At 39.3% G+C, this 16,259-nt stretch overlaps 1 protein-coding gene across 1 annotated transcript; it reads left to right on the top strand.

Annotated features, from left to right (window-relative positions):
* Positions 1 to 305: 305 nt before the first annotated feature.
* On the top strand, positions 306 to 16,179 carry ilvbl (ilvB (bacterial acetolactate synthase)-like). The gene is made up of 16 exons (XM_052582885.1): positions 306 to 462; positions 622 to 766; positions 3,978 to 4,179; positions 4,267 to 4,394; positions 5,183 to 5,321; positions 9,731 to 9,842; positions 9,975 to 10,074; positions 10,506 to 10,603; positions 11,303 to 11,439; positions 11,702 to 11,836; positions 12,657 to 12,771; positions 12,972 to 13,141; positions 13,471 to 13,541; positions 13,672 to 13,743; positions 14,321 to 14,426; positions 14,604 to 16,179. The coding sequence occupies exons 2-16, from the start codon at positions 665 to 667 to the stop codon at positions 14,780 to 14,782; spliced, it is 1,866 nt and encodes a 621-aa protein (XP_052438845.1). The 5' UTR covers positions 306 to 462; positions 622 to 664; the 3' UTR covers positions 14,783 to 16,179.
* The last annotated feature ends 80 nt before the right edge of the window (positions 16,180 to 16,259 follow it).

Below are 16,259 nucleotides of genomic sequence, written 5' to 3'. Positions count from 1 at the left end.
GTAACGTACAGTACGTGTCTAAATGTGATACTCCTGTTATATTAAGTGATAGGACTTAGCTCTCGAAGTTAAGTTATTTTGTTCGAACAATAGTAGAGCAAAGGTCATACGGTGTCACCTACATCGATTCTGTTCAGTTTAAATAAATAAATAAATGCCTGCGTAACAACAACAAAAAACACTCTTAAATAAAAAAATAAAATAATAAATACATTTTCTGGCGGTGGTTTCTGGAGTAACAGAGGTTACGTTTCAGCCTCCGATTGGATGACTGCGCTGTCAATCACTTCACGGCGCAGCCTGATATTCTCAAAGTGACTCAGCTGAGAGCGCTGAATGTTCAAGTAAAGACAATTACTCAAATAGCGGAGGAGTTATTGCGCCAATTGCGTAGCACTCTCGTTCCATTCGCTTTCTGTTTGTGTTCATTCATCGCTGCAGCAGGGGAGAAAGAACTGGCAGGTACGGCGTTGTCTGACCTTAACAAGGCCATAAAAACATCAGCAATGACAGCGTGTTGAATATTGACTGCCGTCTCGCCATTTTGTGCACGGGAAAAGTCAACTTTGAAACACACGACAGTTAGCAGCTTGCTTATTTACTTGTTTTCATGCTTTGCAGGACAGGTGGACAGTAGCTCGTTAACCACTAAGCCACTTTAGATATGGACCTATCTGTGGTTTTGGGCTGCTCTCTGGGTGCTGCCCTTGGGGGTGTGATCCTTGCAACCTATAAACTGGGCTTACTTTACCAGCTATTTCATAAGGTATGAAACATTGTGACATCTGCTTTGGTTATAATATAGACATTTTCACAACAGAGTTTGACATCTATCTATGTATCTTTCGATCTATCTATCTAGTAGTGACTTTTACATTAATAAAACATGCATGTTTACTAACTATACAAGAACTGTAAACTAGCAGGTGAAGAAGCACATGTTTGCTTGAGTATTGTATACTGTACGTGTGCCAGGTGTACACGTGTATGATTACTATTGCCTTACAACAGCAGCAGGAGTTGGGTTGTGGTTTTTTAAATTTTGTTCAACCAAACAAAAGTTGCTGTAATGTGTTATAACAGGCCTGCTGTCATGTGGCCAGACTCCAGTGCCTAACAATGTCACTTAAGCATGTGAATTGTATTGCCAGAAATGTATATTTCAACGCATGGTTTGTTTGTAAGGATTAAGTAAACAAGTAAAACCGGTAATGAGTGTCTCTACACAAACCCTGTCTTATCTCTTTTGGCACAGAGTTCACATGAACACAGTAAGATTAGTCTGACATTTATATTTTATTACGGCATGAAATGATCCCCCCCCATTTTTAAATGCTTGAATATATTTTCTAAATGCATGCATGTTTAAACAAAATGTCATAACTGGACCTTCGTTTTTGAAAAATATATTTTCTGCAGTTTATAACGTAGCTGCCATTAAATGAAAACAATCTGCAAAGTTGTTAATCAAAAAAGTGCATGATAAATAAAGATATTGTCACTCAAAAGAGAGAGTCGACTCAGAGTCGCCTTAACGAGTCGTTATATTTTCTAATCTTTTGCCTTTTGCCTGTGAACCCACAATTTCTTAAGAATGGGTAGATTATCGTAGACTGATGCTTTTTTAATTACTTCATTTAATAAAAACTTATGTAGTGTAGGACACAGACATTATAATCATTGTGAAATTGCTGTTTATTGTCCTGCACCGGCAGTTATAGGTTTAATGCGTAAGAGATGAGTGAGTTAAGGCTGTTCTGCATCCTGATTAAAAGTTCCTCAAACATTACTGTAGATGTATTTTGGTTTACAAACTGTATTGTTTCATTAGTTAGTCACGTTAGCACTTGGCTAATGTAAAGTACCCACCATTGTTGTTTTAAGTTTTCCAATCCAACCAATCAGAGCAGAGAAGGCTTATGGAAGGGAGCGGTTTGCGCCGAAATTGCTAGGAACTAATAATTTTGAAATCATTGGCAAATTACTCTAATATTAAATGTATATTCTGAGAAAATTACAACGTTTTCTGAACTTAGATGCATTTAAACCTGTTGTAGGGGAATCCAACACAATATTAGGACACTTTAAAATACTATATGACCTGCTCTTTAACATCCAATCAACAACCAACTCGTTGAACCAAGTCCCACCCAAGTTTATTTTTCCTATAATCTGTCACAGTTGGATGCACTGAAAAAATTGGTAGTAAATTTCTTTTTTATATAAGCAAGTAAGAGTCCATTATATGTGAAATTTTAAAGTAGAAGTACTACAGTAGTATTGTACATTTACATTTAGTCATTTAGCAGATGCTTTTATCTAAAACAATTTATAAATGAGGACAATGGAAGCAATCAGTATATACAAAAGAGCAATGATATGCAAGTGCTATAACAAGTCTCAGTTAGTTTAACACAGTACATGTAACGAGGTTTTTTAAAATTATATTAAATCAAAAGAAAATAGAATAGAAAAGGAATAGAGCAAGCTAGTGTTAAAGGCCTACTGCCAAGCTAGTGTTAGTGCACTCTTTTACTATTGCTAATTATATAATAATAAAAATAATATAATTAGAATACAAAAAGATTAGAGAAGTTAGTATGGTGGTTTTGTAGGCAAACATTAATGACTAATTTTATGCAAGCAGCTGTTGGTAGCCAGTGCAGATTGATAAACAGAGGTGTGATGTGCATTCTTTTTGGCTCATTAAAAATTAATCTTGCAGCATTCTGTATTAATTGTAAAGGTTTGATAGAACTTGCTGGAAGACCTGCCAAGAGAGCATAGCAATAGTCCAGCCTGGGCAGAATAAGAGCTTGAACAAGGAGTTTTTGAAGCATGCTCCGAAAGAAAGGGCCTCAACTTCTTGATGTTGATTGAAGCTAATCTGCATGACCGGTCCGTTTTAACAATGTGGTCTGAGAAAGTCAGCTGATCATCAATCATAACTCCAAGGTTTATGTCTGTTTTTGGAGGAGGTGTTGTTGATGTGCCTAACTGGATGATACATTTGTGATGAAATTATGGGTTTGATGGAATCACAAGCAGTTCTGTCCTGGCAAAGTTGAGTTGAAGGTGATGGTCCTTCACCCAGCAAGAAATGTATCCTAGACAAGCTGAGTGGTGAACAGGATGGAATGAAGGTAGAGTTGAGTATCATCAGCATAGCAGTGGAATTAAAAGCCATGTTTCTGAATGAAAAGAAGTGGCCCAAGAACTGAGCCCTGAAGCATCCCAGTAGTAAGATGTTGTGAATTGGACACCTTCAAGATACCTTGAAGTACCTATCCGAGAGATAAGACTCAAACCACTGGAGCGTGATTCCTAAGATGTCCTTTAGGCCCAATAGGGTTGACAGGAGGATCTGGTGGTTAACTGTGGCCAAAGCAGCAGACAGATCCAGCAAGATAAGTATTAAAGATTTGTAATCTGCTCTAGCCAGTCTTAGGGCTCCAACAACTGAGAGTACGGCAGACTCGGTTTAATGTCCACTAATGAAATCAGACTGGTTGCTGTCGAGGAGGTTGTTCTGTGTGAGAAAGGCAGAGGCTTGGTTGAACACAGTTTGTTCAAGTGGTTTTGCAATGAAAGGAAACCGTTATGTAATTCTCTTGAGAGATTGGTGAAGGGTGGGTTTTTTAAGTAGTTGTGTTATATGAGCCTGTCTGAATGCTGAGGGAAAAACACCAGTGTGAAGGGATGTGTTAATGATGTGAGTGAGTGCAGGTACAACTGCAGGAGAAATGGCTTTAAGGAGATGAGATGGAATAGGTTGAACAGAAGTAGTAGGGTGATTAGGAAGGATGAGTTTGGAGACTTCTGTCTCAGTGAAGTAATTATTAAAAAACGTGTTCCATTTTTGTTTTATTTACAACTTTGAAAAATCTTATTTTTTTCTTCAGCGTGTACATCACAATACAAAAAAAGATATTTCACTACTTTCATTTCATTGAAACTTTAATGTTAATCATTCCCAGACAGAGAGACAGAGTCCTCGACATGGAGGTGAGAGTGTGGCAGAGGTTTTGCGAGCTCATGGTGTCAAATTTGTCTTCACGCTGGTGGGAGGACACATCTCACCCATCCTGGTGGCCTGTGAGAAACTGGGCATCCGCATTGTCGACACACGCCACGAGGCCACAGCTGTGTTTGCTGCCGATGCCGTAGCAAGACTTTCTGGTAAGACTGAATCAAAAACAGAAAAGCATACGCATCATGTTAGAAGATGTAGGAGAAGCTGGTTAATCTTGTGTTTTGCTAATATAGGTACAGTCGGTGTGGCTGCGGTGACGGCGGGGCCGGGGCTGACGAACACAGTGACTGCGGTGAAAAACGCTCAAATGGCCGAATCACCGCTGCTTCTGATTGGTGGTGCTGCTGCCACTCTCTTACAGGTCAGGAAGTGCTGTATAGTTTATGAGTCATATTTGCTCTCTGCTCTGGTTAGCTTACGTCTCTATAACTTCCTTATCTTTTCTTCATTTTTTTATCTGTGTCTTGTGTAAACACTGGATTTTATTTCAGTTCCAGAGTGATTCTCAGGGATCTAGCCTTGAACCATGACAGCAAGGATTTAAAAAAAATCGTCATTCAAACTAAATTGAAAATTACAAAAAAGAAATGTTACAAACCTGTATGACTGTTTGGTAACCAAACAAGTTGTCTTTCATTGTATGGAGACACCCAAAAGTCACAGACAATGAAAAATATGTTCTTATGAAAACAGAACATTTGTTTTTATGATATATACAACACAGTAGTTGCTGCACTGCACTGCATCTACTAATGGCCTGTTAACACAAAGAACAATAACAATTGATACTTACTGTATAACAAGAAGTAAAATAGCATCCACAACAACACACAATAACGTTCTGTTTATTATAAGCAAGCGCTGCAGTTATGTTGTCTGATGCATTCAATGATTTCCTATCAATGTTTTTGTTTATCAGCTGAAAGAATTTGTTCAGAAAGTAATTCCAACAACATTGTTGTCATTGATATAGTTATGGTGTGGACTTGCACATTGTCATAGAATTAGAATGATTATTAGAACTTTATAGTTATATTAATTGTCACAGTTGTTGTCTTTTGTGTAAGTTGAATATCTGTTAAATGATTGTTGGTTGTAACCTGCATCATTCATTTGTCATTAATATTATGTCTGATGGTTTCTTTGCAGGGTAGAGGTGCACTGCAGGATATTGACCAAATGTCCCTCTTCAAGCCTCTATGTAAGTTTTGTGCATCAGTGAGGACTGTGAGAGAAATTGTTCCCACTGTCAAAAAAGCCTTGGCCGCTGCACAGTCTGGCACACCAGGTACAGTGACGCCGAAACATACTCTACAGGCTTAATGCCTTTAGGTGAAATTTGCCATTGTGACATTCAGATATTCTATTATCTTGATTTTGTGCAAATCCAAGGACTTTTTATTTTGGGTGGGTGGTTTATATGAATGGGTCTTGAGGGGAACTGACTCTACATGCTGAAATTTTTAATGTCTAAATTTTCTTATAAATGTGTCTTAACAGTGTTTGAACACAACTACCCTATTAGGGCTCACAATAAAAAAAAAAAACAGAAGATCCGATTGTCATGCATATCTTTCAGTGAAGCAAGGTTCTGTGATCAGCAGTAAATCTCCATCCAAAGGCTAGAGGGTGCTCTCGCGCTGAAACTGCAAATATGCCACGAATAAGGAATCGTAGCTGGATAAACAGAAGATTTAACTGCTTTTATTTCATTTACTACACAGAGCCATAGATCACTGAGAAGCTATGCAAACAGCTATCATTTCTTCAACTTCAGTGATTTTTTTTCTGCGTAATTTGTCAGTGAACTATGGCTCTGTGTAGTACATGCTGCTCCATCTGAAAGCACGTGATGATGATTTACTGCTGATTACAGAATGTCTCAGGTTACTTATGTAACCATAGTTCCCTGAGTAGGACACTGCGTCCTCTAGGGGTCGCTATGGGCAGCGCCTCGTCGTGACCCTTGTCTGAAGCATACATTGAAAAACGGCAACAACATGTTGGCTGGCGATAGCCCATGACGTCACTATCGGTGCGACTGATAGAACACATCATCCACTTCTTAGTCTGAAGCTTGCGTCTGAAGCATGGCTTCCCTACTCAGGGAACCGTGGTTGCATATGTAACCTGAGACGTTCCCTTACAAGGGAACTTCAAACTGCATCCTCTAGTGGTCATATGGGGAACAGTATACCCACATCACTGAGTAGCGTGCAGGACAGAACCATGGCAAGCACTAAGTAACAACTCTACCATTTCCATCGGAGATGTCCCTGGGACATTAGATGGCTGTCCATGACATTATTCCTTACGACCAAAGGCCTAGTATAGGCTACAGACCCAAACTTACCAGTTAGGGCCAGACTCCTGGGCCCAAGGTAGAGCTCAAGGGTTGGAATCAAGAATAGATTTCTTTAAAGGGATATGACCAAGAGCCTAGCATCAAACTAAGTCTTGGTCTGTCACACAGGGGCTACCGCTTGCTATCGCATAAGCTTGCTGAAGGAACGGTCTCAACAGATCACTAGTAGCAATACCCTGTTTAAATAGGTATACTGAGGGAACATGGGTGGAGTGACGCCCAACATTAACGGGGCTTTTACAAGCTCAAGAAAGGGCACTAAGCAACCGCGCGAAGCCCTCACCATATAGGATTTTAGAAAAGAACACAGAGTACTAGCGTGCAAACTTACCATAACATTGATTTTAGGATACTGTTCTAAGGGGCTCTCGTGGCACTCTGAAAGGGCAGCTCATAGATGGAATAGTACATCCCAAAACCAATATGTTTGAGAGTCATCAACTCAATCTCTGGTATAATGCTGGAGTGGCTAGCAGTAAATATCTAGCTGAGGAGAGGGACTAACACCCAGCTCTAAAATGAGAGGGGAGCTTGACCTGCCACATGTTCTAATGCTGGAACGGCTAGCAGTAATTTACTTAGCTGAGGGAGCCTTAACCCAGATCTCAACGGGAGAGGGGGATCGACCTACAGTATGATCATTAGAATCAGAAGGGTAAGCATACTGCAAGCTAGCCAAAAACTCAGTGCATCAGAGAGGCGGAGGAAGGGCCTAGTTCACCTGATGCTGCTGGTTCCAGGTGCTCTGGAAAAACAGAGAACTTCTGTGGAGTTGAATTCCTTGCTCTGTGGGCTGTTCTCATGGTAGTTAAAAGCTAGATAGGTAAAAGGGCATTACTTGAAGCTAAAAGCAAATGCTAAGCTAAAACTAAAAGCATAATGCTCGATGCCTCAGCAAGAGGGGATATCCTGGACAACCAGGAAATTTTGTAGTGCCGTGCCAGGGGCCTGATGATCAAGAAGGCTCCCGCAGAAGCCTATGACCTGGCCGCATGATCCAGGAAGCATGAAGCTAGGGCTATCATACTGGCTGGACACAATATCGATGAGTGAAGTAACACTGCAAGTCGATCACCTGGTTTCTGAATGCAGCCAAGTGGGGTGCTCACAGAGGACCTACCTTAGAAAGGACAGAAGCCCACAGGTCCTGGAAAAACACTGCAAAGAAATCTCATAGAAGGATTATAAACACATAACCACCAGCACATTAATACATACATATATACATACACACACACACACACACACACACACACACACACACACATATATATATATATATATATATATATATATATATATATATATATATATATATATATATATATATATATATATATATATATATATATATATATATATATATACACGTGTGTGTGTGTGTGTGTGTGTGTGTGTGTGTGTGTGTTCCTTTGCCCCGTGATTCCTCCTACCCCTACACGCAGGTGGGGGAGGAATGTGAGCTGCGACTCTAGACTTCTGTGCCTGTCTCTGATTGTGATGATGTTCGGGCTGAGACCTGGACCTTTGTGGAATGAAGGATTTGAAGGCCGCTGAGCACGCCTTCGCCTCCCTGAACTTCTCGACCACCTACTCGACAGAGGTACTGAAACGTTTGGAAGGCGAAACCGGAGCATCAAGAAAAAATACCTTTTCTTTCTTCCCGATATCAGCCTGATACGCCTAGAGCGCCACCATTGTGTCCAGCTTAGCCACAGCCTGACCTGCTGCTGCGTATGACCCTGTCATTTAACAAGATGTCTCCTGAAGGGGCTTAGATGGCAAGGAGGGAGTGTTAAGGGAGGATGTCTTACCCATAGAGAGATAGCTAAACAGCGTCTATTCTACAGGGGGCATCCTTTCGTAGCCGTTTTCGCGTATCGCATCGATATTGGCATAAGACTTATGCTGGAATCTATGGATGCATGAGGAAAATGGTCTCTTCCATTCCTTCTCGATCTCTGTATGGTGATCAGGAAGAAATGGAAGGCTTAGCTGGAGGGCTATGGCAAGAAAGATAACTCTCATAGAGAAGACCTCGCGGCGTCACTTTCTTAGCCGGCTTCGAACGGTCATCCTCAGACGACATCTGCTCTTCCTGGGTCAAACTCAGCATAGCACTGGCCCCCGGATCAGATGATGTTAAGGAAATAACATCATCCTCTAGCGGCTCTCTATCGTTCACAGCCGACGAGCTGGTGAGGGGAAAGCTCCTCTTTAAACTCATCAGCCAGATTCACCTGCGATCCCCACAAGCTCATTTTCCTCCATGCCTCAGCAGCAGTGGGTCTTGAACTGCGGAAAGAAGATGGCAGCCCCCTTTCCACAAAAATCAGAAAATCACCTGATGACATGCAATGATCTCTGCGGTTTTTTTGTTTGGGCGAAGAGCATGCACACGATGTCCTCAAGGGGGCAATTGGCGTGCATTGTGAGGTTTTTCCGATGTAAAAGATCCGCTCTAATAACGACGACACGGATGCACACATCCTGTAAACGTTTTGCCTAGTGCTCGCCATGATAGAATAAAGATTGCTCTTACAGTGTTCAAAATTCTCGCTTCAAACAAAACAATCAGTGAAGACGAAGACGAGGATGCCATGTTCTCCTGGTGCCTATTTATACTATAGTCGCACCGGTAGTGACGTCATGGGCTGTTGCTGGCCAACCTGTTGGTGTTTTTCATTGTATGTTTCAGACACTGGTTCAAAAATCCCTTGAAAGGGAACCGGCTTTACTAACAAAGTGCCCATGACAATTTCATTTGATTAATCGTGCCCTATACCCTACAATGATAAAAATTCACCCCCTTTTTTAAAACCCAGGAAACCTAAACAGTCTCAATTATACGCATGACATCATACTGCTGAGGCCCCGACGATGACCACTACTGTACTGTCCCATATTGGCATATTTCCACCCTCAGCCATTTGCACAATGTCTGCCATTTTCTTTGCGCTCGATCAGCTGTAGTGGCAATAGCGTCTTGTAAGCAATGCAGCTGTTTTGTAGTGAACAAAAGAGATTTCATTCTCTCCCATTTTCTTAATGTTTGTTTTTGATGATAATGGCTTGCTGTGAACAGAGCTGTTTTTGACCAGGTAAAAAGGGTGAATGTTTTACAGGACCATTGAGGAATTTTTACCAAAGTACTGTATGTTTGCAAACGTTTCATGAAGACCCGTAACGAATCATTCCAAATTGTGGAAAACTTTGTAATGTGTGTTTTTTTTATTATTATTTTTTTTATGTAAATTAGTGCATATTGCATATAAATGAGTAAATAAATAAATTCTGTGAGCATAATTCTACAGTATTTCTTTTATTCACAGGCCCAGTGTTTATAGAGTTTCCCATAGACACTCTGTACCCTTACCATGTGGTGGAAAAAGAGTTTGCCCCCAAAAACACTCCCAAAGGCCTGATGGGGAAAATCATTGCATGGTATAAACATTTCTCACTATTCACATACTATTATTCCTGCATTATTCCTTGTTATTAAATTACAAGCAATGTTTTTTTTTACTAATTGACTTTAGCATGACTGAAACAATTGCTGTTCTTGTCATCACATAGGTATCTCCGGAATCATTTATCTAACTTGTTTGCTGGAGCTTGGGAGACACGTGATCTGTCTCCACTTCCTGTTCACATCCCACATGCCACAGAGGATGAGGTGAAACTTGTGTACCCTGTTGTGGCATATATTGTATTGGAAGTTAGACTGTAGATTCAGCTGATCATGATAACAATAATATTACAAGATTCTGTTATCAGCATCCAGTCTCAGTATATAACACCTTACATAAACGACACCTGGTGCCAGTTGCATAAACGTGTCCTCTATGTGAAGACAGTGTCTTAAGAACCAGTCTGACCAAATAGTAGTTAAGAGGTAATCAGTCTTATGGAGTCTAACTTCCCAGTGACCACCTTTTAAAGAAAAATAGGTAACTAACTTGTAAGACTAGTCTAAATTATGCAACTACCCCAGGAAAGAAAGCTCAAAGATGAAGGAGAAATGTTGAAATGTTGACTTGTGCCCCAAATACAGAAGATAAGATCACATTGCACTTTGAGTTGCTCTTAACCTTTTACTCCTTCTAGGTCCAAAGGTGTGTGGAATTAGTGAGCAGAGCCAAGAAACCTGTCATACTGTTAGGCAGTCAGGCAACATTGCCCCCTACACCAGCGGATGATGTCAGGTAAATTAGTAGCTGTCTCTTCAAATGTTCATTGAACAGTTCAGGGGTCGCCTTTTCGGGTCTGTAAATCTCTGACCTTTGGGTCACCAGTTCTAGATTTACCCACTACAACACTTCCTGTAAATTAATGCTGACATATTACATGAATTCATACATTGCCAGTCAAAAACGTGGATGCACCTGCTCCGAGACAAAAGTATGAGATAGCACATAAGTTTGCCAGTTATGAAGTGAACAGAAATGTGAAACAAATCAATACCATATTTTGACTTTAGTGTGATAATATGTAACTAGGTTCATGAAAATGCATCCTGGAATGATGTAAAACCGTATAGAAAAATTTAATGTATGGTAACTTCCCACCCTCTAATTAATCTATTTAAAACATTAAAGTTATTAAATATTATTTCTTTACTTATTTAGTTAATACAGAAGCACAGCTGTGTAAATGTGTCTTCAAATGCCATTTCATGCATTTCAGTTTCAACTTTTAGATAAGGATTTCTAAGATCCTAAGAAATGTAAGTTAAGATGACTTTTGGTACCGTATATATGGATTACATTGATCAAAAATGCATTTGGTTTCAAGTCCAAAACAACCAGTGATTACAGTACATGATTGAACAAAAGCACCCATATCACGTGCATTAAGTCAATTTTTAGTCAGATTTTTTTTTTTTTTCTATGCTTCGTTCACAGAAAGGCCTTAGAATCTTTAGGCATTCCCTGCTTCTTAGGTGGAATGTCCCGAGGGATGTTGGGAAAGAACAGCCCACTGCATATTAGACAAAACAGGAGAGATGCCTTGAAAGATGCTGACCTCGTGCTGCTGGCAGGTGAGAAACAATGACACCTACTGAACTGTTGGAATATGTGCAGAAATGTTTTCCATGCACATACTCATTGTTTGGAAAGTGTTTTTCAAAAATGGGAATTTTAAAAATGTGATTCCATGCCTGGAAAAGTCACTTAATACGTTTCATACATTCATTCACAAGTCATGGAATTATTTATAAAATAGTCAATTTTGTGGGAAAGTGTGGGAACTCTGGGTTTTGCATAGTTCTTGTTCCTGAATGTGTTTGTTTTGGTGCATAGGCACGGTGTGTGATTTTAGACTGAGTTACGGAAGAGTGCTGAACAGACGGAGCAAAATCATTGCTGTCAACAGAGACCGGAGTCAGCTACTAAAGAACTCCGACATGTTCTGGAAGCCAACAGTGGCCATTCAAGGTAAACGGCTACATTTTACTTTTAAATAATATATAGTTCTGTCATGACATCTGTTGGGGGGATTGGCATGGTAACAATGTACATCACTGTGTTAATGTATTTGTTCTTGATGGAATTGATCTGCTAAGCTGCCGCTGCAGTAGAGCAAGTACAGAGACTTGCTACTGCTGATAAATCCACAACATGCTGATGTGAGCATGTAATGCTGGGTATACACCAAAAGATAATCGGGCTGATTTTGGGCCAATTTCCCCCTTCTGACAATCCTAGCTATGTCCCGATTATCTTGATGGTTCTACAGATTAGTTTACAGATTTTCTCTTGGTGTGATGTATGTTAAGCGTCTCCGAACCTGATCGGAAGAACGCCGGAGCCGCCCCGATCACGAATCATAAATATTCAACATGTTTAATATTTACGATCAGAAATCCTGTAAAAAATCTTTTGGTGTGTATCCAGCATAAGAAATATTGCTTCTGCAAATATTACATACATTAAATAACCCCCATATCATACATGAATCACCTCGTAGCAGATCTACACAGGTGGAGCTGGGGAAGGTGGAGGGTTTCTGAAGCAAGCTGCAACTGCTACTGCAAGCACTAGTCATACATTTGAATGTTGAGCAGCAAGCTCATTGGCTACTGATGCAAGAGAGAACCAATCAGCTGTGCCATGTAATAATGATGTCATTAGGTCAGATTGAGTTTGACCTATCAGACTGCGCCATCTAGAGTTTCATGCCAGAACTAGTACAGTTAATATATTTGTATAATATATAAAAGTTATGTGATGAGGTTTCCTTTCCTAACTTATTTAGGTGATGCTGGTTCTTTCCTCCTGCGTCTCTCAAAAGCCCTGAAGGGACACCGATGTCCAGAGGAATGGCCTAGGAGCCTGAAAGAGGGAGATGCCATCAAAGAGAAAGCTAACAGGTGACCTTATCTCAGCTGCTTTGATCCATTGACTCTGGAGAGAGAATCAGGCCTACAGTACTTGGCTAAAAACATATGGAAATCCCACAATTGGCAGTGTTCCCTCCTGATAATTAAAAGGGCTGTCTGTCCATATACTTTTGCTATGTTTCATGTTGTCTAGCAGTATAGGTTCTCATTATGCCAGTTTTTGCCATCAGAGCAAAAGCGGATGAGAAGACAGAGAGGCATTTGAACCCCCTGAGTGTTTTGCATCGTGTGGATGAGCTGTTGGCTGAGGACAGCATCATAGTGGCTGATGGGGGTGATTTTGTCGGCAGCGCTGCATATATCATGAGACCCCAGGGCCCACTCCGCTGGCTGGACCCAGGTTAGAGGCAGAGCGTCACAGCTATTGTGTTTGAGATTTAGGATTATCCTCTTTTGTTCAGATGCTCTCAACGTAAGATGATTCATGCTTTTTTGAATTTACATAACAGCACTTAACAAAACAACATATCCATATATATTGAAATCATTTTTAATACATTCTTCTTTTGTCCTGACAAGCAACATAAATTTTTTATTATATTTTTGTTTATTTCCTGCAGTTATATTAAGTTTTGGTACAATCTAATTCCATAATGTTCAGCCTTTTTTTTGTCAAATCCACTTGTAGTATTTGTGTTCATAATGATTCATGGCTTCCCTTTTCCCCAGGGGCCTTTGGGACTCTGGGTGTTGGAGGAGGTTTTGCTCTGGGGGCAAAGCTTTGTCGACCTGAGTCTGAGGTAAGATTTTAAATCAAATATTTTTTCTTGTTTAAAAATCATGTTTTACTAAACGCTCCATTGTGTGCACAATACAGCTTTAATCACATTAGAAGGGAGCGTATGGACAAAGCCAATGTCTTGTTTGCAGGTATGGATTGTTTACGGCGATGGCTCACTTGGATATAGCGTGGCTGAATATGATACCTTCACACGTCACAAGGTACCAACCATAACACGTGTAACAACCCTTACAACACTGTCTTTTACAGCATCCAGTTCAGAATGTAGTAGAATGAATGTGTTTTGTAAAAATGCAGAACGTCTCCAACCTCTTAAAGGGATAGTTCACCCAAAATGATGTCATGAATTTGCTCTCGACTTTTGTTCATTTTCGAGAAACAAATGTAGATATTTTTAATGAAACCTGAGGCATTTCTGTTCCTCCACTGAAAGTCCATTTCATCAAAACTTTAATGCTTCAAAAGTTATTAAAGTTCATTAAAATAACACATATGAATTGAGAGGTTTAATATGAGTATGAGACATGATCATTTTATATGATAAACAGATTGTTTAAAATTATATTTAGATAAAACAAGCACAAAGGCAGCAAAAATGAAACACTTGGCCATAGACCTCCACTGTAATATAACTATCAACACTACTTTTTCTATTAACCATCTTGGATATTCTGAATGGAATTTGATGGTGCTATTTTAACCTGGAATATTCCTTCAAAACATCCTTGCTGTGGCTTCCCTTGCTTTTCTCTTGACTGCCTTGTGGTCTCCCGTCAGACCCCAGTGATCGCTCTGGTGGGAAATGATGCATGCTGGAGTCAGATCTCCAGAGAACAAGTGCCTATGCTCGGGAGCAACGTAGCCTGTGGTCTTGCCTTTACAGGTGAGAGGCTTTGGTGCAGTGTATTTATTAAATTCTTGTTCACTGCATTTGTTTGAATGTCTTTGCAGTGTGTTTAATGTAACGATTAAGCTCTTTTCCTAAGGGATGTAATGTATATCCATCAGTCATAGTGAGGAGTTGCATCACTTGCTGTTCCATTCCACCTCTTCCTTGCAGATTACCATATTGTAGCCGATGGTTACGGGGGCAAAGGTTACCTGATTGGCAGAGAGGATGAGTCGCAGCTTGATGACATCATTAAAAAGGCGCAGAAGGAGTGCAGAGAGGGAAAGGCCGTACTGCTGAATGTTCTTATTGGAAAAACTAACTTTAGGGAAGGTTCAATCTCAGTTTAAAGAGAAACACTGTCCTACCTAGATACCCAATTGTCATGCTCAAAATATACCATAGGTTGCACCCTTTACAAAGTTGATTTTTTAAAAAGAGTTCAAAGCAACAACATATCAGATGTTCAAAAACATTTCTTCTGTTATGCTGTGACTAATGCAATGTTCGCAAAACTCTCAAGAACATGTCTCGCTCACAGTTCATCCCAAAACCAAAATAACTAAATGATAAAATGTTTAAAGAAAATTAAGCTTGTGCTCAGGATCATAATTTCTTTTTCTAATAGTAATATGTCATTATATTTCCCCTTACCCTTATTACTGTAGAGCAAAAAAGGGAAAAAATATTGTATATTATAAAAAAAAAAAAAAAATATATATATATATATATATATATATATATATATATACACACGGGGTAGTATTGTTGTATTTTAATTTATGAAATATTTTAAAAGAAATATTATATGTGACCCTGGACCACAAAACCAGTCTTGTCAATTTTTCGAAATGTATACTTATACATCATCTGAAATATGCTTTCCATTGATGTCTGGTTTGTTAGGAGGACAATATTTGGCCGAGATATTTGCCCGAGAACTATTTGAAAATCTGGAATCTGAGGGTGAACCCCCCCCCCCCTCCCACTTAAGACTGGCTTTGTGCTCCAGGGTAACATATTACATATTGTATGGTAATGAGAAAAAAAAAAAAAAAAAAATATATATATATATATATATATATATATATATATATATATATATATATATTGTCATTACTGATATGTAGTAATTTTTTTCTTCTGAAATGTTAGCTTGGACATTTTTGTGAAGTTTTTGAAAATACTTTTTCGTTAAGCTGAAAAGGAGCAAGCACAGTGCCTTCACTCTCAATAGCATTTTGTAAAATACTATAAAAATCAGAGTACCGGTGTTATGATCCAGTAAGTTTTGATTCAAATATTATTTTTGAAGCACATTTTAAGAATGCATGACTATATTTAACTAATAATAATGCATTGAAAGACTTGTGTTGTGTGAAGGTTGCAGGATTGATTCTGCTTCATACATCCTTCGTACAGAGTGCCTGTGATTACTCTGAAATTTGTTAGAAATAATTTTCAAAGAATTGCGTCTACAGTTATTTTGGACATTAATATTTCACTAATTCATGTATCAAGTGTGTTTATGTTTGTTTATCTAGAAATAATCAGTGTAAACCAAAGAAATATCCTAGCAAATACTTGCAAATGCAGTTTATGTTTTTGCTGCAGTATCAGACCATAATGCCTCTCCTGGGTTTGTGATTGATGACTTGAGCATCCCCCACAAAATGCCCATTTAAATATGGCTATGTGTTTTATCTATCAACATTTGCTGATGTAATAAAATCTCTAAAGAACAGAACTATTGTTTGCTTTACCCCTAAAGACATGAACCACTAGATGTCAGACAACTCTACTACTAACCCATGAGACATCATTCAT

The sequence above is a fragment of the Carassius gibelio genome, chromosome B18 (genome assembly GCF_023724105.1).
Source record: "Carassius gibelio isolate Cgi1373 ecotype wild population from Czech Republic chromosome B18, carGib1.2-hapl.c, whole genome shotgun sequence".
Lineage (NCBI taxonomy): Eukaryota > Metazoa > Chordata > Actinopteri > Cypriniformes > Cyprinidae > Carassius > Carassius gibelio.
The sequence above is the reverse complement of the archived record's forward strand: the minus strand, read 5'-3'. Positions and strand labels throughout refer to the sequence as shown.